Source organism: Harpia harpyja, chromosome 3, assembly GCF_026419915.1.
Source record: "Harpia harpyja isolate bHarHar1 chromosome 3, bHarHar1 primary haplotype, whole genome shotgun sequence".
NCBI classification, from domain to species: Eukaryota; Metazoa; Chordata; class Aves; order Accipitriformes; family Accipitridae; genus Harpia; species Harpia harpyja.
Window position 1 is genome coordinate 77,529,804 of NC_068942.1, and position 21,583 is coordinate 77,551,386.

At 36.6% G+C, this 21,583-nt stretch overlaps 1 protein-coding gene across 9 annotated transcripts in view; it reads right to left on the reverse strand.

The window, feature by feature from the left end:
- Window positions 1-21,583, reverse strand: part of KIAA0586 (KIAA0586 ortholog) — a 73,736-nt gene that overhangs the window by 52,046 nt on the left and 107 nt on the right. For 6 of the 9 annotated variants that reach the window (XM_052783505.1, XM_052783504.1, XM_052783500.1 and 3 more), the window contains exons 2-17: window positions 21,040-21,366; window positions 19,097-19,176; window positions 17,939-18,008; window positions 16,584-16,650; window positions 15,730-15,907; window positions 15,087-15,320; window positions 14,376-14,544; window positions 13,702-13,869; window positions 13,083-13,203; window positions 11,892-12,036; window positions 10,342-10,383; window positions 8,657-8,883; window positions 7,632-7,704; window positions 7,019-7,279; window positions 6,394-6,568; window positions 506-694 (exon numbers count right to left, since the gene is read on the reverse strand). In XM_052783505.1, coding sequence (XP_052639465.1) covers window positions 506-694; window positions 6,394-6,568; window positions 7,019-7,279; window positions 7,632-7,704; window positions 8,657-8,883; window positions 10,342-10,383; window positions 11,892-12,036; window positions 13,083-13,203; window positions 13,702-13,869; window positions 14,376-14,544; window positions 15,087-15,320; window positions 15,730-15,907; window positions 16,584-16,650; window positions 17,939-18,008; window positions 19,097-19,176; window positions 21,040-21,366 — 2,526 coding nt within the window. Of the gene's footprint in view, window positions 1-505; window positions 695-6,393; window positions 6,569-7,018; window positions 7,280-7,631; window positions 7,705-8,656; window positions 8,884-10,341; window positions 10,384-11,891; window positions 12,037-13,082; window positions 13,204-13,701; window positions 13,870-14,375; window positions 14,545-15,086; window positions 15,321-15,729; window positions 15,908-16,583; window positions 16,651-16,939; window positions 17,531-17,938; window positions 18,009-19,096; window positions 19,177-21,039; window positions 21,367-21,481; window positions 21,572-21,583 lie in introns of those variants that run through there. The other 3 variants (XM_052783501.1, XM_052783502.1, XM_052783506.1) reach the window with 3 other exon arrangements.

Below are 21,583 nucleotides of genomic sequence, written 5' to 3' on the forward strand. Positions count from 1 at the left end.
GTATAGCATCCCACAAATTTTTGTTTGAGACACCCTTTTTTTTAAATAATTATCTTCTTTAAATGCCAGTATAATACTAACCCTTCCCAAAACAAGGCCTATGTAAAAATTCTACTGAAGGTCCAAAAATACAGAAGCCATGACAATGAATTTAGCGTGTTTGGCACAATCCTACTGAAATCATTGGGCTGAAGTCATTGTAAATGTTGAATCCAAGGGCCTGCTTACATGGATACTAAACTTAAAGCCAGAACAAGAACCCTATAAATGTAAAGTGTACTAAAGAAGGTATGTATAGCTAAGCAAATAACAGCTCTGTCAGGGTGTCACCAGACGTGCAGCATGAAGAATGAGGAGAACCATGTTTCCCCATGTAGATTTCCCACGAGAAGGGCAAATCTCACGGGCCAGGTCAAATCACTGACTTAAGAAGATGTAAGTTGTATTTCCATGAAGTAGCAGTAAGTAAACTTCACACATCCTTCTACAGGTTATTTGCTCCTACCTAGTGGAATAGCCATAGGAATTAGGTGACCTTCAAGCGGACCACAGACAGCAGGCACATCTCGACTTGGACTAAAAAGATACTGATTTTCTTGGGCAAGTGCATATAAAGGATGCTGTTTCCTAGGGCTGGTTACTACCTTCTGCATGTGAGAACAAGTCTGTGTTCTTGTTGACTTTACCTTTGTACCTGAAACAAGAGCAGATAAACTGTGTGTCATCAACACGTGTACAAACCCAGTAACATCACACACTCTACTAATTTAAGCCCTTCTGAAACAATTACAAATTTTTGCTGTGGGATGGAAGGAACGAGGGAGGGAGACAGGAAGGGTAGAATCTAAAAGTGCTAAGTTAGCTGTCTCAGTATTGACAGCAATGAAGGAGTTAAAATTACATTTTTGGAGCATCTGATTCTAGCAAATAAAGGCACATAAATGTGAAGAAAAGGACACAAGGACGGTAGTAGGTTGCAATGAAACATGTGATTTAGCAGCTAAGAAGAACCTATGATTTAGGCTTGAAATGCAGCATCAGAAGAGCATGCAAGCCTGGCATAAAACATAGACAGAATATAGAATACAGCCAAGCTGTCATCTGTTGTTCATCTGATTAACTGCCTCAATTTTATAAACATGGAGTTTGTCTCCAGCCACAAGATTGACAGATACTCAGAGGAACAGGTATAATCTACAAATTCCTGGTTTAACAACTCACTGCTACTGGAAAATAAAGCCATAACTAATACCCATAAGTCTTGACTTGCAACATCAAGGGAGCACTGATTTTTTGGTCCAATTTTGAAAACATATTGTTAAATAGCCACTCAGAAGTAATTTGTATGTAGCAATGCCTAAGCATATAGCAGAGGAGAACACTTATTGCTATGTTACATTTCTCACTATACAGTCATGCAAGGTCTTACTCAACCTACATTCTTTGCAAGCTATGGATATTATTAACTTTAATCTAAATGGATAAAAACTGCCTGAAAATTCCCCCCCCAAAAGAGTCAACAATCATGAATCAAACAGAAGTGCTTCTACGACTATTTTGTAGGCATTATGAAAATGAACCTGGAAAGAATCACATTGGTAACCAACTCCATATCTTCACTAGAGCTGAAAAATGTCATCTTACTCCTCTGTTGTTCCTAATCATCACTCTTCCTGTATTAATGGCCAGTTAACACATGGCAACAAGCACTTTTTAGCTCTCTTCACATTTAATAGCTTCCTAATTAATTGAAGAATAAAAGTCAAGATTATAAAATTTAGGGATAATCAAGATTGATAATGTGACTTTTAACAAATGCAGACAGCAAGTAAGGCAATTCACTCAAGAAGTGGTATTTTTGTACGCACAAATTATGGGTTATAAGCCTAGAAACAAGAACGGCAAGTCGTAACTCTTCAACGAGAAAATACAGATCAGAAAGAAGTGTCTCTGAAAAAGGCTTTAAGGTCATGTTGGATAAGCAATGCAATTAGAAATCACAATACAATGCTGTGGTCGATGGGGTAAATGTAATCCTCAGATGTCTCAACAGGATGTCAGTGAGGTGGAGTAGAATAACATTTCCATATATGATAATACTGCATTCAGCACTAATTCTCTATCTCTGTAAATATTAAAATAGATTGGACATAAAAAAGGCCTTTTTCATTTTGTAAGGAAAATCACCTGGAAACTGAAGGAGCTGTAGACTGAAGCCAAAATCTCTATATATCAGATATGTATCACTACATTTACCACTATAAATCAGATACTAAATTTGAAGTGCCCCATTTACTTTTGAACCATAAGGTATCTAGCCATGGGAAGAAGTAATTAAGGGCAGAATTTCTGATGTCTTTATGTGGTGAGCATGTGCCTTTCTGCAAAGCATAGGTTAGCCAGAAAAACTGTTCTTTAGTCAAAAACAAATTACTGGACTCAGTAACATAAATAGATATAGTTCAGTGGCTTGTGATTTAGAAGAGGTCATACCACATGATCTAACAGTCGTCCCCCCCAGCCTTGAACTTTTGAGTAAAAACAGAAATTGGCAACATATCTGTAATACCGCCAACTTGTAAAAACAAGGTTCTCACAGTAAGAATGATTAAGTACTGTATACACACAGCACCTCATTTTAATTGCTTTCAACTTTTCATTTCCCCCTGAAAAGATTATTTGCACTGGGCAGAAACTAGACATTTAATTAAACTTAGCTTTAAAAACCTAGTGTTTTACATATATTTTATCAGTTCAAATTATGCAGGAAAACAACTCCAACTTTTTTAAGAAATGCTCTCTTACTCATAAAAGTGTTACATGGATTTTTTTCCTAACTTCCCATAAGAAACCAAGCATTAGTCACTACAGTTTATTTGCAAAGAAAATGGTTGAGAGGGTTATAAAATGACTGAAAAGAGACTCTCCAGATGGCCATTTCAGACTTAAACAAACATCCTCATTCTAACACTAATTTAAAACAAGCTCAGTGGACTGCTTTAACAAAATAGAGTCATTTAATAAGTCTGGATTTTCCAGCCAATCAAACCCAAGGCCAACAACTTCCAATAATTTTTAAGCCTTTATCACCTGGTACATCAAGGCCAGGAAAGGAATCTGTGGGTGCAGATCCATGAAGGAAAGAACTAAGCATGCCTAATACAAGCAAGATTTCTTTCTTTCTTTCTTTTTTTTTTTTTTTTCCCCAAGAACCTGGTGCTTTAAAGTGCTCATTCAACTTTGTTTCATTTTATTTACACTCCTACTATAGAGGAGTACAGATCTGTTTCTAATTTTATTATTTATACTTTCCTGCCATAACAGCATCTTTCAGAATAGCAGCCCTTAAAAACATTTAACTATTTTGTCTTCATGAAAAGATTAAATGCTTGTGAAACACTGAAGTATTACTTTTCCATTTTATTAGCAAGATGCAGGAAAGCACAAAAATTAAGCAGCTTGACCAACTGTCTTGTAAGAAGAGTCAAAGACAAGTAATGCCAGTATCAAACAAAGGCTGACCTCAGTCTAAAGCCATTAAAATCAGAAAACTTGGGAAATAGGACTCATATTCATTGGAGTGCTATTCTTTTAAGTGACATGCAAAAAATTCTGTATTCTTCCTTTCTTCTCTTAGATAATAGAAGGGGGTGTCTTATTTTATTTACTGTCATGATAGAGACAAAACCATAACTTTTTGTAAATGCAGTCTGCTGTGAAATAGAGAAACAAATTTTAAGGCAGCTTTATTATTGCAAACGCACATGTTGCTGTACTGCTGTAGTATGACTTAATGACTTGGAAGAGAATCACTTTGGGTAAAGGCTATCCAGAGTTCATTCCGTTTTCAGGCAAATAGCTTTTAAACTGTATTTGTCACACGCAGGATTTCTGGAAGATTGAATGCAGCATGGATCCAGCACACAGTTTTCTCTTTCATTTCTATTTGCCTCCAGCAGAAAACAACCTAAAGCACAGGAGCAGCTTATTACAACTGCATGCAACCTGTACCTTTACATTTCACTGACACGACTGAATTAAACAAGTTACCGGTAGAAAACTGGTAGTATCAGGAGACCAAATGACCTATTTATTATAATCGGTTGGGAGGGAGGGGGATACTTTTTCTGCCTCTTTACAAGGTATTGTTTCTGGAATGATGAAATTGGCCTCCCTGGAAAGGTTCTGACCTTCTATAAAGGACAAGAGCCCAATAAATACAGAAGAAATATGTCATTTAGGACTCAGCAAAGGCAGAACTGCTGATGAAATATTTTTAAGGAAGTGTCTGTTCTTAATCCAAATCTTAACAGTCACTGTATCATTGTTATTGCTACACTAAGTGCTTACTAGCACACATTTTATTAAAAAAAAAATCTGTAAAGAATAAACTAAATTACAGGTGTGCAGCATAGCCAGTAGTCAAAAAGAGTGATACATCATGCTGGTCCTTCAAATGAGTACGCCAGCATTCTTCACAAAAAAAGAGGTGTTTCAAGACAGGTCAAATAAAATATATAAGCAACAAGACTAGCAGTTTTTATATACCGACTTCTCACCTTTTAAAAAATACTGTAGGTTTTGAAAAGTCTTCTAGATTTTTGCCAGGACTATAACCCACATTTTCCAGGAGGGTTATGAGAATTGCAAATACTTTCTACCAGCAACACTCTTTCTTCACAGATCTCAACTGGGCTTCACAGCACAGATAAGAAAAGTGCCAGGAAATGGCATGAAGACTACACTAAGTAAGCTTAACAATAGATTCTTGTACTGTTTTGAGGACTTGCCACTGTGGATGTTTGTCATAATGTAAAAAAACCAAACAAAACACCCAAACCAGCAGTGCTTGTCTTCAAAGAGATGTATATGTTTTATACTATACATTTTAATGGCCTAAAAACATGGTCTCATCAAGTGACTGCCTTCTCATGTTAATCTCTTATATTTCATACAGAATATAATATTTTGGCAGTTATATTAAAAACTCAGACACCATTTTTTAAACATGACAGTTAAGATTGCATCAAGTATATTTTCCCTGCATGGGTAACAATAGCGTAAGTGCAAGAAGCGTAGAGGGAAGCCAACCAACGTTTTTCCATTGATCCTCATCCTATTAACTTGATTGTGCCCACTATCACTTTAACTGCCTCTTACACTTAACACACTCTTTCTCTCCATCATTATCTTTTATCATGTAATTTGCTCACTCTCTCCCGCAGTGAGATGATGATACACATTGGTTTTTCTGACATATCAGTTAAAGATTAATGTTAGTTTCTGTATTAAGAATCAGTTAAGTTTTGAAAAGATAACTAGGAAATAAAACAGATCCAATTAAAAAATTACTTTCTACTAACTCAAGATAAAGTTTATCTACACTTACCTATGTCAGATATCATATAGTTTGACTTTTTTATTATTTTTACACATTTTTAATAGGTTTGAAAATTAGAATCTTCTGATCCTAACACTTTGCCTACAAAACTAATGAATGGAGTTCATTATTAATCAACTAATAACCTTTACCAATCAATTAAATAACCTTAACAAGCTAGTACAAAAGAGAGTTATACTCCACTTTTAACCCTGACTTGACTAACAAAAGTTACCTGCATTTAGTCAACTTAATCAATGCTTCTCATTAACATGTCTTTCAATATTTTCACATTAACAGATGTCATCTTCACACCCATAAATTCAAATCTTCATATTTCAGTTAATATATTAGAAGTGGGAAATGGAATATCAGGCTTTAATTTTTCAAATCTCAGTAGATTTCTTAACTCCGAATGAATCAATCATTAAATGACATAACTGGATCTCAGCCAGACCCAATACAACCTGACACAAAGAATACATTCCTCAGTAACCTTTCTCAAAACCTGAGTTAGTTTTTCAGCACACTCAGCTTTCAGGTGCTTATGTCATTACTTCTAGCAATTCAGCTCTTTAAGACTTGGGCAACAATAAATATATATTAATATGTTTATTAAATTTAAAAATAAGTATTAATTTGACAATCTAAAACATGTGAGATACACACTAAGCAAATCTGAAAACCTACTGGTATTTTTTAGTTTTGAAAAGAGCATCTTTTACAATAGAATATTTCAGTTGGAAGGGACCTACAACGATCATCTAGTCTAACTGCTTGACCACTTCAGGGTTGACCAAAAGTTAAAGATGGGTATTAAGGGCATTTTCCAAATGCCTTTTAAACACTGGCAAGCATAGGGCATTGACCACCTCTCTAGGAAGTGTACTGCAGTTGCTAAAGCTTTAAATTGAAGAGCAGGTGAGCAACAACTAAATAGTTTCATTTATACAAGGAATTCCTAATAGAAAAACTGGGAAGGAACACCTTGTTCACATCAAAGAATTACATACCTCTAACACACTCTATCACCTTGGGTCTTTGAAGTTTAGATCTGGGAGAAGGAGAGTTGAATCTCAAATATGGTGCTTTTTTAAGCGTGCTACGATGGCCCTGGTAAATTGGTTTCCCATAAACTTGACACAGATAGTCTTCGTTTTGTAGCATTGCATTTCCATTCACAGGACCCTGACGCACACACACAAAAAACCAGGTAGTTTACAATTCTTCATGTATGAAAATTTGAACACATCAGTATTGTTGCAAAAGTCTAAAGGAAAAAAAGTAAGAAGTTCTGCAACAAACAGTATGAATTGCAAGCACACGTGAAAACATTACGCATACAGAACACATACAAGAAACTTACTAGCAGCTGAATAAAATAGCAGATACTGGGTAAGACACATTTGTAACACAACAATGAATTCTACATTGTTATACATACTTAGCTTTGGCCTCCACAGCACATGAAAACAAGGACAGAAAGGACAGAAGGACAGATATCCACAGGACAGGGCTATCACTTTCACTTAAAATTATTACAGTTACACATACAAACAATTTTTCCTGTGAATACTGCAAATCTAAAGCATAGCAGTCATTACAAAAAAAAAAAAAATCAACTACTTGGGAACTCACGTCTGCCCTTTTTTCTTTCCTCTGCAAACTTTCAGAAGAAAAGTAAGTTCTAAACCTCTGTTTGCTTGTGTTATCTTCTGCTTGCTTCTGCAATGGCTCAGCTGCAGATAAAGGTTTCTTTGTCAAGCATCCTTGGATTTTTTGATTTTTTGCTTTAATTTCTTTATTGGTCTTCATAGCCTTGATGTTTTGGGCTCTCTTGATCCATGGGACCTTTTGATCATATTTCACTTGTTCTGAATCATTTCTTGCCATTTCAGCCTAAAGATAAAATATAAATGTAATAAAAGGAGATTGTTATCTTCAAGGCTATCAGAGGAGTCTGTGGATAACTTTGAAGTTTTGAGAAATGGCCTGTTTTTCATGTTAGCCAGCAACTGTGAGCAGTGATTTTCATTAAGCAATTGAAGTTTTAAAATAGAGGTAAATATTTTATTGAAGTTTTAAAATAGAGGTAAATATTTTATTAGAGTATACTACATGCTAGTAATAATAAGCAGTTTTCTCATGTTTTCAGGTTGTGAATGAATCATGTTTAACTATTGACATGAAAGAACAATGCAAGGTGGAAAAATCTAATGCAAAAACCCGAACACATTTTTTCCAGCCGTACCTGGATTTCTAAACTGATTGCCTTAATCCACTCATCCACAGTCTTTCTGATACGAATCTCTTCCAATACATCTCTGAAATAGAAGAAAGAACTATTTTACGTCAGTGCGTCTTAAATTGCACAGATTTGTTCCTGGGAAAGTAGTGACCTATAAACACTATAAAAAGAGAAACCCAGAACACAGGCAGTAAGATTATGTACCCTAAAGTCTCCAAAAGGCACCAAGCATAGCCTATCTGAGTTTCCCAAACCTAAATCTGTTCTTACATAATGCCACCTGCAAACCCCACCCCTCGCTGGCATGTACTAACATTATTACAAACATCTACGAATAAGTGGCAGCCATGTGTCAGTTACTATTTTGATCAAAAACTGAAAAAAACATGGCAACAAAAATATTCCAACTCAAAAGACAAAAAGCAGATGACAAAAATTGCTATTTCCTCTAAAAGATGATGATAGCAGATATCACGCCTGACAAAAATGTTTACATGAAGACAATAGTTACCTTCCTCAGGAAAACGCAAGATTAAATTATATTTTAATAGGAAAATGTTCATTGTGATTCAGGCAGGAGTATTTAACATAACTAATGAAGCAAAAGTTCAAAAGCCAAAGATCTGCTGTAAGATGACTAATGCTGTAACATTTACAGGCTTATGAAGCCTCTTCTGAATGATGAAATTACTCTTTAATTTTCCTATTAATGCAAGTTTGTCTACAAAAAGCTAAATGCCCCCTTATCATGACAGCAGAGCAGTTTGTCCAGATGACACAGTCTCAGAACTCAGATTTACCAAGAAGTAACAGGTACCTGTCAAAACATTCAATTCACATCAGGAGGGTCAAAAACCATTTGAAGTTCAAGAGAATTATCTAATGATTGCTATGAAGAGTGAATAAATACTTTTTGCAGGGAAGTGCACTAGATGTTCCACGCACGGAATTAAAAAAAATTGAGAGGTAATAAAAGGTGACCACATACAATGAAAAGTGACACAAAGCATTGAATTATAGGGTCTAACCTGTTCGTAGTCAAGGCGTTAATAAAAGTATCCAAGGCATCTCCATCTTTTGCGCGAATAACAGCTTCCAAATTTTCTTCAAGAACTTTTTTATTGTTTTGAACTCCTCTCAAAATCCTTTCAGCATCCCTCAGTATAGATTTTGGCACTTTAACATTTTGAAGGATGGATGGTTTATTGAGCAGATGATGTTCAGGAAGATCAGATCCAACAGTAGGCTTTTTTGACTAAAATTGAAACAGAACCTCTAGCTTTTAATCAGAGATTGTAATTTCAATTTTCTACACACTGATCAGAATTCCCATTAATCTATTATCACATCAATACCCATCATAAGAAATACCGTCCACAAGTACTATCATCAACTTCAATTACTCAAGAACATTCAGTATGTTGCAAATATATTTAAGAGTCAAGCAAATGGAAAGACATCCAAAAGCTCTCAAATGCAAAATGATGTAACATACGAGAAGCAATGCTGATGAAGCTAATAAACATGTGAAAAGATGCCAATGAGATACTTCATGTATCACATGCAAATCTCTCCATGTAACAGTATTTAAGTATAATTAAAAGCCTAATAAAAACAAAGTCCTCTAAATAGATGCACTCATTTGGCATCAATCTACCCCAAGAAACACCAAGCAATATACTTAAGTTTTAACAGCAACAAAATAAACCCTTCAACAGCACCATGATCCTCTTGCCTTTTTGCTGATTTTCACTTTTCAGAAGAAACAATGGAGCAACTATTAGCCTCTTACTTTGCAGAACCCTTTTACAGAGATAAAAATCAAGCACGTATTAGCTGTTAAATACAAAGGGACACAAGTACATGGGAAACAAGGAGCCATACAGCTATAGTTCTGACATTAATTCTCACACTCCTGATGAAACCCAGAGGTCCGCCAGTAGAGTGCTTCATTTTCCAGAAAGGAAACAAAAAAATAATTTTTAAAAGTGATAAGTGTACATAAAGAAAAAAAAAAAAAGCAAAACAAAACCAAAATACCCAAACTTGAGTAGACTCTGAAAGCATCAACTGAATGAACAGAAAAAAATCTCACAGATCACAAACCAGTTTTGGCTTTAAGGATACTCTTTTATCAAATCAGAATTAAACAAAAGTTTATGTTCTAACAGGTGTACTGCCAAAGCACAATGGACATAAAATAGAAATCAACACACTGATCCCATGACCTTGATTTTGCCTGGTGAGATAAGGACAACATACCAAATTATTTACCAATTTTATATAGGTTTTCATTTTTAAATTAAACTTTTTGACAAATACTAGCTCAATAAGACTGGTGAAATTTGTGAGAAAATGTAAGAAACACAGATATATGTTCAATCATAAAATGATGTAGACTTGCCAGTTAGACCCAGATCATGCAATGGTTATTATATTAGCAGTGCACACTATGTTCATTTGAGATGGCAGCTTTCTGCCTGACATTTGTATTATTCTCTCAAGGTAGTTCATTAAGATTGAATAAAACAAGTCAAAGAACAAGTTAAATCTTACTTTGAGTAATGTAATCTGTACATAATAGCAACGTTTTAAAAAAAAAAAATACAGGTATGCAATAGTTACTGTAGTGTTATCTCACTGCAGGCATATTCAAAACTGTTTCAGTATTACAATACTTAAAAAAACCCAAACATAAAAATTCATGGTATACCTTAATAAGATCATTCATGTCTGATTTCCATGAATTTGCTTCCTAGAAAGACAGAAGAAGAGCTGTTGAAACTTATCTAAAGACAGATTTGTCAAGATAAAATCTAGAGTAGGTATTTCATCAATTTAAATGGGCACAATGAATTCCTTGTGAACTACTAAATCTTACTGCACACTTCTTTTGGATTAGAGCACCACCTTCTGTTCCATCACAACCTATCTCAGTTAATTCAAGCCTTTCATTTGCTTGTATGACAAAGCTAGTGGTCATTCATCCCAAGCATTTATTTTCTCACTCTACAAATCTCTCAATGATGAGAAGTCAATAGCTAAGTATCTAATTGACTCAATTCCACATTTGCTGAAGTCATCATCTCTGCCTTCCTATTGACCTTTTTCATAAGAAAGAAAAAGAGATTTGAAACCATTTGTGACGACTGTGTCTTTCCCACCTGCCATTCCTTCTCTCATCTTGTCCTGTTCTGTTGCCTATACTAAGGTATGTTACTTGATTAAGTTTTTACCAATAGTGGTGAGCAAATATTTGCAACGTAAATGGGGCACAGGACATCTGTTCTCTTACTGGTACAAACAGTTAAACACAATCCACTAATATGTTACAAAATCTGTGAAACAATGCATCAGCTATACTATAAGATATAACAGATGAAGCTATGTTTTCCAAAGATAGAGCAAAGATAGGGCATGTAATACACAGTATTTTTAGGGAAATATGCAAGCTGAAACCTTCAACCACAGAAACAAACCAATAGAATCAAAGCTATCATGTTCCAAGCCAATTCACAAACCTGTGGATATTCAAAGTCTTTCTTCTTTCCCAACACTTATATTTACAAGAACAGAGAGGACCACAGCAGACAGGCTAAATGATCAGGTATACGTCACTTCCAAATGGAACCAGGTTAACAAACAGATAAAAGCCTCTATTTTCAAAAGCCTGACACAAGTTACATGTTGCCAGCACAGAACCATTCTAGCGCCAAAAGTACAGAATCATTAGCATGAGAAACAATACAACGATGTATACCAGGTAATTCTTCAGAAACAGCATTCTTTACCAAAATAAATGGCAAAATGAGAAAGGAAGTAGCTTAAGTCGTCCCTAAAGTTGACTGCAGATAACTAGAACATTGTTCTTTCCCAAATGGGAATGTTAACATCAGCTCTGTAGCTCTAGTATCACAGGAAGAGAGCAAGCACAAAACAGGCACTGAAAATATCTGAAACCTTAAAACAAACAAATAAATAAAACACTTTTTTTTTTTTTTAGTTTTTTTATGTTTGGTAGAACAGCAGTAAGAATCTCTACAGTCTAGTCCATTGCATACTCATTAAGACATTACTCAGATTCAAAGCCCTTCCGCATACAAAGACTGCAGTATTTCAAGTTGTGTGAACAAATGTCAGCCTTTTTACAGAGGCAGAAGCAAGAACAACATTTTTACTGATACCAGACCTCTAAGGTTTTTTCCACATTTTTTATTCACCTTATTCAAACTCTTGGTCATTCTGACATAACATGGGCTTTACCTGTAGCATGTCATGCATTTCTTTCCTCAACTGGCCAAGATCCTGAAGTAAATCATCTGCTTTTTTCACCGTTTTCTCAATTGAATTGCAATTTTGGAAGGAGCTTTCAAAAGTGGGGAACGAGTCTGTACGCAAAGCAGTATGCCTGGTGGGAGAAACACTCCTGATTAAAAGTCTCATGGCTCCTCATGTGGCCCAACAAAGTAGCCAACTTTGAAACTGAGCATGAATTTAAAGTGCAAGAATACCAAACCTTTATATAAAATGGAATTTGCTTTTTCACCTGAGGTTACAGACAGGTTATTGGGCTATCTCTGTTTACCACTTAACACGTTGAGCTGTATCCTTGTATTTTAAAGATTGAAACTACATCTAAAATTCAGATTTAACAGAGCAACATTTAAACTTTGGATAGCTTTCCATTTGAAGCAATTAATATTTTTGTCCGTACTATCAGAAATAAGACTACATATGTAGCTGTTTCTCATTGTATTAGTGAAATTATGACATCGAATTACTGCCTGGGGAAAATATGTTTCAGACTGGATGGCTATTGTATTCAGCAATACCATCTGCTTCTAAGATTTTGGCCACTGATACCAGAGGCTTTGATGTATGCCTTTCTGCTCTCCTTGTTCTGAAGGATTATCCTAGAGAAGCTGCAGCACAAGAAGATCCTTCACTGCTACTGGAAGATAGCAGAAGACCTAAAGGTAAGACACATCCTCACCCACTCTAAAGCTTAGAAATTGTTAGGCAGATGCCGCTCCTTCCCAACAAAGCGTTGTCATACAGCTCCCATAAGCAGGCAGCTTGGAGTGTCACTGACAAGGGCAATTCCAATTTAACACAATGCCTGTGTAGTTGACTTCCTGACACCACTCCACAAGCTGCTGCAATAGAAGAAATACACTCCGAAGACAGCAAAACACTTCAGGTGGCACCCCCTGACCTCTGAGAAAGGTGTTACAAACTATCCTTAGCAATGAGCTTTTATCTACCTTCAGTACCACAGAAATGCGCAAGTAGCATAGAATACCAGTGCTCCAGGGTTTTACTTCAAGCACAGCTTTGTCAGACTCAAGGACCACGCCAGTGACTATTACACCATCGATATCTAATACACCTTTCTCAATTTCATTAAAACAAACAAAAAAATCTTCCCCAATTTGGATTGTTATGTCTATTTACCTGTCTCTCTCAGAATGCCAGCTCATTTTATTACTGTTTAATGCTGCCTTCTTGGAAGACTCAATTTGCCTCAGTGGCATTTCTTGAGAATTCAGAATATGCTCAAGAAGTCTCCCTTCACCTAAGGCAGAAAAAAGAAAGTTAAGTTTGTTAAATATATTTCTTTCTTTTCCTTTCCAGATATTTCACCATTATGTAATACTCACCAAGGATAGTAAAAATAATTCTTAGATTTTAAAATATAGATTTAGTTCAGATAAGACAAGTCACATAATACCACCCACACTAATATATCTTACGATGACTGCTTTACATTAGCAAAGTCAGAAAACAGATGAATGAAACTGTGACGGCAATTAACTGAGTCACAAAGAAACATTCTGTCCACCATGTCACAGGTCGCTCAGTTTTTTCATCTGAGAAAACATCTCAGTGAGCAATCATGTCGAGATGCTGTAGGTTAGATCAGTACTGTTCCAAATGTACTTTCAAATATTCTGAATATATGCATTTAGGTGCCAGCAATCTGACAGCTGAGAATAGGTGAGGACCGCATAAAGTAATCCCCAGGCCATACTACTCATGCCAGTGGAGGGCAGGATTGTCTTACTCACAATACCTTCACTTGTGGATTTGGGAATATTTTCCTTTTCTGTAACAGGGTTTTCTTTCTTTGAGATTTTCACATTTTTTGACACAGGTTCTGGAGCATATCTCCGAGGAACTGGCGTCTTTAGAGGAGATTTTTGTGTGTGAATGCCACAACTTTGAAATTGGCTTGAATATGCTTCAGGGAAAAAAAAATTAATGTTATTTAAATGTTAACAATTTTCTTCATAGGAAAAAAAATCTAGAAAAAAGTCACGCCAATATTATGAATTTTTCACAAAAATTCAGAACATTACAGAACTAGTTAAAAAAGTAAACAGGAAGAAAGTTTCATACTTACAAGTGCTAGTATAAAGAGATCAAAAAAACCTCTAACCATAGAATGAGCTGGTTCATTACAAGCTTCCACATAGATTATTACTCAATAAGATTATTTTAGGTTAAGTCTAGGCCTCTCTTGGTACAGACTAAGCAGTTAGTAAACACCAAACTCTCACTTTAAATTAACCTGGAACATTTTCAGAATAAGTGGTATACATTATATAGTATATTAGGCAATAAAATCAATTATACAGAAGAAACTTTTACTACTCATTACTGTTGGGATGTACAGTCTAATATTAATGGAAACAAAATTAATGCAAAACTAACAGTGGAAGTAAGATATTAAGAATTTGTCTTCACCTTGGTCAAGTGGACCACTAGTAGGAAATAAACCCCTCTGACATGAAGATACTTCATTAGTAAGCAATCGCTGTTCTGGCTTCTCAGATTGTTTTGTCATGAGACTGGAGGAAGGCACGTGAATTTGTTGTAAGCCACACGTGTTGACTGCAGAGCTAATGAGATGAGACTAAGAGACAAAATTACAAAGTATTTCTGATATATGCATTAGTTTCCCCAAGTAAAACTCTAAGCATGAATACTTGCCATGTAATCATATTAATCAGATTTTGACATGCTATGTGAGAAAAGTAATTTACAACAACCTCAGAACACAGACATGCTTGGACATTATTCTGCCTTTCAAAAAGCATGCAGGACTCTCCAAAGAAACAATCTATAACTATTCTTAGATTTTTTGATCTGACTGGCTACTTATTAAATGCAACTTTCTTCAATTAACAAAAGTCTAAACAATTTCTTAGTGGGAATGAGAACATTTCACAATTTTTGCATTTACTTTCCACAGACACAAAAACTAGGGGGTAGACGGGAGCAGGTATCTGGGACAGAACCGAAAATAAAACTTTTCCCAAAAAAGCTCATGTGTTGGCCACTGGATCTTTCTTTCTTTCTTTCTAATACTAAGATATAAACCAAATTATTATAATATTAACACTGAGATACAGAAGAAGTTAGTAAACTAAAGCTTCTGCATTGTTACGTAGATACCTGAATATTCATTTGTTGCTCTTGTAACTTTTCCAAACGCTGAATCCGTTCCACCATGAAAGCATTCATCTGTTTTTCAAGCTCACTGACTCTTTCGTGACAGTGGGGCTTCTCATGCTGAGTCTTCATATTTGTTTGCTGTTCAGCAACACGCTGCAGCTGTCTGTCTGTCTCCTGTAGTTTATTAAGTAATGCTGAAACTGAGTTAACTTTTGCTTCCAAATCATTTTGAACCTGCAAGAGAGAGGAAGGGGGAAAAAAAAAAAAAGGAAGGGAAAAAACCTGACTGCAAAAGAGGTGCAAGAATGAAGAGAACAAAACATCCTTCCCATCATCATGGAATGATTTGCTTCCCAAAAGACACAGATAAAATCCTAGTTAGCCCTAATGTTTGGTGGTTTAGCAATACTATGAAATTTTTCTAAAAGATAAATTGAATGGTCTCTGTCCATTTGCCCATTTAGCCAAATACAAATTAGTTCTCTCCGGTACATTGGTCAGTAAGTCTGAGATTACTAACACACAGAAAACAGTAGGCAGACACATTCAGTCTCTCTGGCTCTGCTACCAACAGTTTCAGGCTTGCTTAGAACATCTACTATTTTAAGTGGACAAAGAACTAATGTTACCACAAGCTACTTACTTTAAGAAGAGGAGCTGTAGTAGCAATTGCAGCAGCAGTTGCTGCTGCGATGGTTGTTACAGAATCAACTTCCCTGTGTGCTGACCTGGTGTCATGACCAACACCTTCCTTTTTTTCTGTGGAGGCATTTCCCAAGAGCTGGACCTTCACCTCCTTAAGTACAGGAGTATTTTGAGTTCTATAAAAATAAAAAAGTGCTTGTAAATAGCATTGTTTTCTCCATATCCCCTCCAAGCAAATGATTTCCCACAAGTAGCACTGATATCACTACTTATATAAGCATTTCTCCTTGAAGCTCTTGACACCTAAGAAACAATTTTATTCTCATCTTTTAGCATGACACGAGAAACTTCTCAGGATTATGTTACAGATTCTAATATAAAGGGCATTTCCCCGTGATGACTGCAACCGCAACAAAGAATACGTTCACAGGTTGTATTTTGCGAAGTTCAATGTGCTAGTAGCAAAGTCCAACTAAATTTCTGATCTTCAAGATTTCCGCCCTGTGAATAAACAGCATGTGTCCTTATCTGTCTTTAAAAATTTACATGGTTTTTGCACAAAATGAATTATCTATCAGAGCAGATCTTGCCTGACTCTTGTGTCATGAAATTATTAATTCAAATAGTCTAAAGGCATTACCAAAAATATGCAAAATAAACAAGATACTCCAGTGAGCTCTGAATGATGAAATAAACTGAAAACACCTTCACAGACAGAAAAAGAATACTAACAGAGAACAATAAAGAGTACTTTTTTCCTTACGAGCTATGCATTTTGGCAGAAACTGAAGTAGTATAGTAGTATATCTGTACAGAAACAGAACAGCTGAGACACTGACAACACATACTTACTTTTGCTTTAATACTGCTCTCAAAGCCTCTTTCTGGCCAGTAGCATATTGAGAAATAAAAACATCATCTGTGGGGACGGTCATAAAATATACTTTGTTAACTAACACAAAGTGTCTATTTTAGAGGTAGATACAAAGCGTTACCTCAACAACACCTACAATTTTGCTGCAAAGAATCTGTTGCCTGCACAAACTACATTATCTATTGCAGTAACAAATTGTTTCCCTTCACTACGTAGCAGACTTAAATCATAATGAGAGTAAGAGTGGGCTTCATTTAACACAGTTTTATACAGTATTGAACGTCAGTATCAATAAAATCTATTTTGGTATGCTGTGAAAATGACAATAGCTTACCTTCATAAAATTTGGGGAAAAATGCCATATAAATGGTAACTTGAGCTCAGACAACCCATTCAATAAAACCCTGCAAACTCTAACTTGAAAAAAATTTAATAAAAAAAAAAAAAAGAATGTGATATGAATATTTCCCCACAGTCATCATAAATTACAACACATTTTCTTAATAGCTCTAAATTATGCTAAAAGGATTGCAGGCTCTCCTTCATCCACTGTTTGCTGGGCAGAGGTAACAACCCAAGATGTGGCAGGTCTGGTGTTTCTCTGCTGATGATTACACACAGCTAGTATATATATACTGATAAGCCAGCTAGCTGCTGCTTCTGGGAGTGCAAAAGAGGAAACTAAAGTATTGATTTTTGGCCTTAAATGGGGGTGTTGATTTGTGTTTCTTTCCTCTACACAGCCACAGATATCCAAGAAACCTGCAGAAGTGTATTTTCTATAAAAAGTCTTCACCTCCCCAGATCTGATTGAAACTGACTCGCAGATTCAGAAGTTAAAGGAAAAGGCATTGGCAGTGTGATTTCTTACATTCTTAAGGATTAAAAATATACTTTTTATGGTGTAGGTCGCTTGCAGAAAAATATGCATTTGTAGTACAATTAGTCACAAAAGGAAAATGCATCCAAACAAGGTCCCTCCCGGCAAATTCTCTGTTCAGAGACATGAATAGTTTGATTAGCAAAAGGAATCTCAACATTCTGGTGCACTGGTAGAAGTCCCTCTCAGTTGATCACAAGAGCTACATAAGCCAGTGTAATGCCAGCAAGACTGAAGTAAAATTTGCAAGATTTAAGGATGTAAATTACAATTATCATCTTTTTATCAAAGAAACCTTTGAATATTTTCACTCAAAAGTTTCTATATTGAAGAAAAATACCCAAGATAAAATTAAAGCTCCCTTTTCCTATAACTAATAAGTTTTCTTATAAAAAAGTACTAATAAGTTTTCTTATAAAAAAGAGGCTGTAGCAGTACATCAATGTGTCTTACCTTTAGGTCTTCTGCTATCTTCCAGTAGCAGTGAAGGATCTTCTTGTGCTGCAGCTTCTCTAGGATAATCCTTCAGAACAAGGAGAGCAGAAAGGCATACATCAAAGCCTCTGGTATCAGTGGCCAAAATCTTAGAAGCAGATGGTATTGCTGAATACACAAATGTAAGCATCTCCACACACTAACACAAGGTCTCGGAACAAAACATGTCAAGATCTCTACCACAGAATCATCTGGATCGTAGTCAAGAACTCACATGACATTTTAGGGACAAACTCCCTAGAAATACAATTAAAATTATAAGTATATTCCAAGTGCTGATTAAGTGTACTTTCCTTCTTTATGGCCAAAGAAGGAGTAGTGAAACTACACATGTTTAAGTTTATACAAGTTGCTAATCTCAAACAGTTCAGGATTACCCATACACACAGAATTAAGCACTCATAACACTGACTGTGGAACTGAAGAGACAGAGCTGTATTTTCCTGAAGTGGAATCCATGAATAATCAAAGTCTACAAGGAGTCATAAAGGCAAGTTAGGAAAGTAAAAATCTCTTACTTAACTTTATTTGATGGTGGAGTACTCCACCATCCTTTTGAGACTTTTGTTCAGCTCACTAGGTCTGCTTTGAGCCATGCAGAGACATTGCTGCAATCCCTTCACAGCATAGGTTAATTTTACCCTCATGCATCCTTATCACCATATGGATGCCCTAGAGACAAGTTTCCACTCTATCTAAGGCACAACAAACAAATCAAAGCCTTTTAATTGTAAGTATTAAGGAGTTCCATATAAACTAATGTCCATTTCATTATCTATGATATGAAGAGGAAAAAAAAATTACAAAAAGTTTTAGGTTTTTTAACAAATGTTGTGCCATGTGTAACTGCCTTTTCAAAGGAAGAATTACACTAAAATGTAAAAACAAGCCTTGGTATTAATTATGCAACAGGTAGCAGTACAGTAAACAAAGCCCCTACAAACACTTCAGCATTAATATCACATTAGCAGCAACTCAAAGAGGAAAGCAGCTGCACAGTTATTGTGCAGAAGCTGAGCCAAAGATTTGCTATCCTTTTACAGAAGCTACAACTTCTTGAGAAAAATGCTGTCCTCTTAGTCTGGAATTGCAGGAAACAACAGTAACTTTTCTTACCATCTGTGATAAAAACATGGGCTCTGCAGAATCTTCTACTGAAAGCAGATGTTCTGGACGTCCTTTAGTACTCGGGACTCCTAAAATAAAAGCAGTTTTACTGTCGTCATAATGATTTGTTACGCATTTTCAGTATACCTTGACTAACCCAAATCTCAACATTTCTTCTGCCTGTATTTTTGAATATCTAAACATAATGACTTTCATAACACAAATGACCGCAGCCATTAAGACAAAGCTTACAAACGTTAATGAATTCTGTGAGCCTGGATTATAGACTTGTTTTACAATGTATGACAAAGTCACTGAAAAAGAGAGCATCTAAAAAAATCCACAATGTCTAGCTCAAATTCAAGTCTAAAGATCATAGGAACATAGAAAGTTACTTGTCTAGAGAAACAATTATAATTATATGATAACGTATCTTACAGAAGAAGGACACTCAGGAAAGTACACAGTTATGTCAGATTCAAATATGTCTTCCTAACACTATAAAAAATAACATCTTTTGAAGCTGTTTGAATCTTGAACCCCAAAGGACTAAAATCCTTTCCCAAAACTCCAAGGACTGTAACTGATATGTATTTTAAAGAAACAAAATGAATATTCTGACTAGATAAGTGGCACAGACTGTGTCAGTTTTGAATTTGAAGAGTACATAGTACATCACTATAGTTTCATTCCATTAAAAAAAGATTTAGAACTATTTACTTAATACTACTATAAATAGTTTTTTTAAAAAGTTACAGAAAAGGATTGTCCTAGTTTCAGCTGGGATAGAGTTAACTGCCTTCCTAGTAGCTGGTACGGTGCTATGTTTTGAGTTCAGTATGCATTCATACAGGCAGTTGACCAGCATATGTTGTTTGTGTCAAGCAGGTGGGGTTTAGGAGGGGTAGGGTTGGTTGGTTGGTTTGTTTTCCAAGACTACAAGGGAAGAAAAATAATTTTAACAAGTAAAATTTAAATTTATGGTAGATAGCAGGGATACTTGTTTTTTTTCCCTAAGAGCTTTTTGATAGTTGTTTAACTGACCAGCTCTGAAACACACATTGTTTCATAAAACCTGCAAAACCTCTGCAAATTAAAAAAAGACTAGAGCTGAATGACTTTCTCAGAATGCCTACTTCCAACATTTAATATTTATTACCTTTGAAATGTCCAGTGAACACTTCTTTAAAGAGGCAAGCTTGTACAGCTAGAGCTTGAACATCGACTAGGTCAAGCTCTCCAGAAAAAAAATCACCTTTAAAGAAGCAGAGAAAAAGAAGTGTTCAAAAGACTTTTGATCTCTCTTCCAGTATAAAACTACAAAATAATTCACAAAATTCCACGAAAACGCAAATGTTGGACAGCAAAGAAGGCCCAAATATTGGGACTACTCAGAGCTGTCTGTTGGCAGGAGCAATATTCTGTTAGGCACAGATTTGCCTGCTGACTATTCTTTGGGCATAAAATTGAAAAGGTATATATGGTGTCTAAAAGGATGAGCTACAAACTGCATTAAAAACTGTGACTGCAAAGGCATCAGTCTTGTTAACTTTCTGCTTTAGGTCCCTTCACGCTTACACTGTTTTATCCTCTGATGCTGCCTAAAACCTTCCTGCCTAGTATATCTGTGAAATGTCACGACAACAGTCATGATTTTTCTGATAAAGATGACAACTGTCTAATTTAATTGGAATAGAAATCTGGAGTCAAGTCTGGAGTTCTGTTAACGGAGCTCCGACCGACCACCTCACCCTGCACGACTCGCTTTTCCTGTGCGAAACAAAGTCTGGGAAAACAAACAAACAAACACAGCTTTTGAAAGAGCGCTGATATTTTCGGTACCAGGACACAAAAATGATTTCCTTAATTATAAAAACTACTACGTGACTGAAAACGCCGCACAGCCACTTTGACCTCAAACCGAAGCTGAACACTGACGGTAAACCACGCACCGGGTGCCGCGCTGCGGGGGGGGCCGGGGGTCACTGTCCCGCAGGGAGCCCTGTCGGCAAACAAGGCTGGAGGAAGGCAGCGTGTTTCGTCTCCAGCCCAAGCCGCATCAGCTGCCCGGCAGGGAGAAACCACTTCACGAAGCTTCTCAACAGCGATCGTCACTTTTTTCCTACGGCCACCGGCTCCTCTCACAGCGTCAATGGGCTTCTTCTCCCTGTGGACACCGGTGGAGCGGATGAGCACGTCGCCCGCCGTGAGACTGGCCAGGGAGTCTTGGCTGAGGCTGGAGTTGCTTCCCGCTTCCATGAGGATCTCATCACGCAGCTCTGGAAGAGAGTCCAAAAGCAGCGGCCTGACAAAGAAGCCGTCCCCGCGGGCCGGGCCCCCGCCGCCTGCCCCCACGTAGGGAAAGCGGCCTGAAGCCTCCGTGGGACGGTTTACCCTCCGTGGGACGGTTTACCCTCCGCGTCCCGGGCACGCCTGCCCTCCCCGGCGGCCTGAGGGACAGAGAGCCCCGCCGCGGCCCGGCCCGGCCCGCTCCCC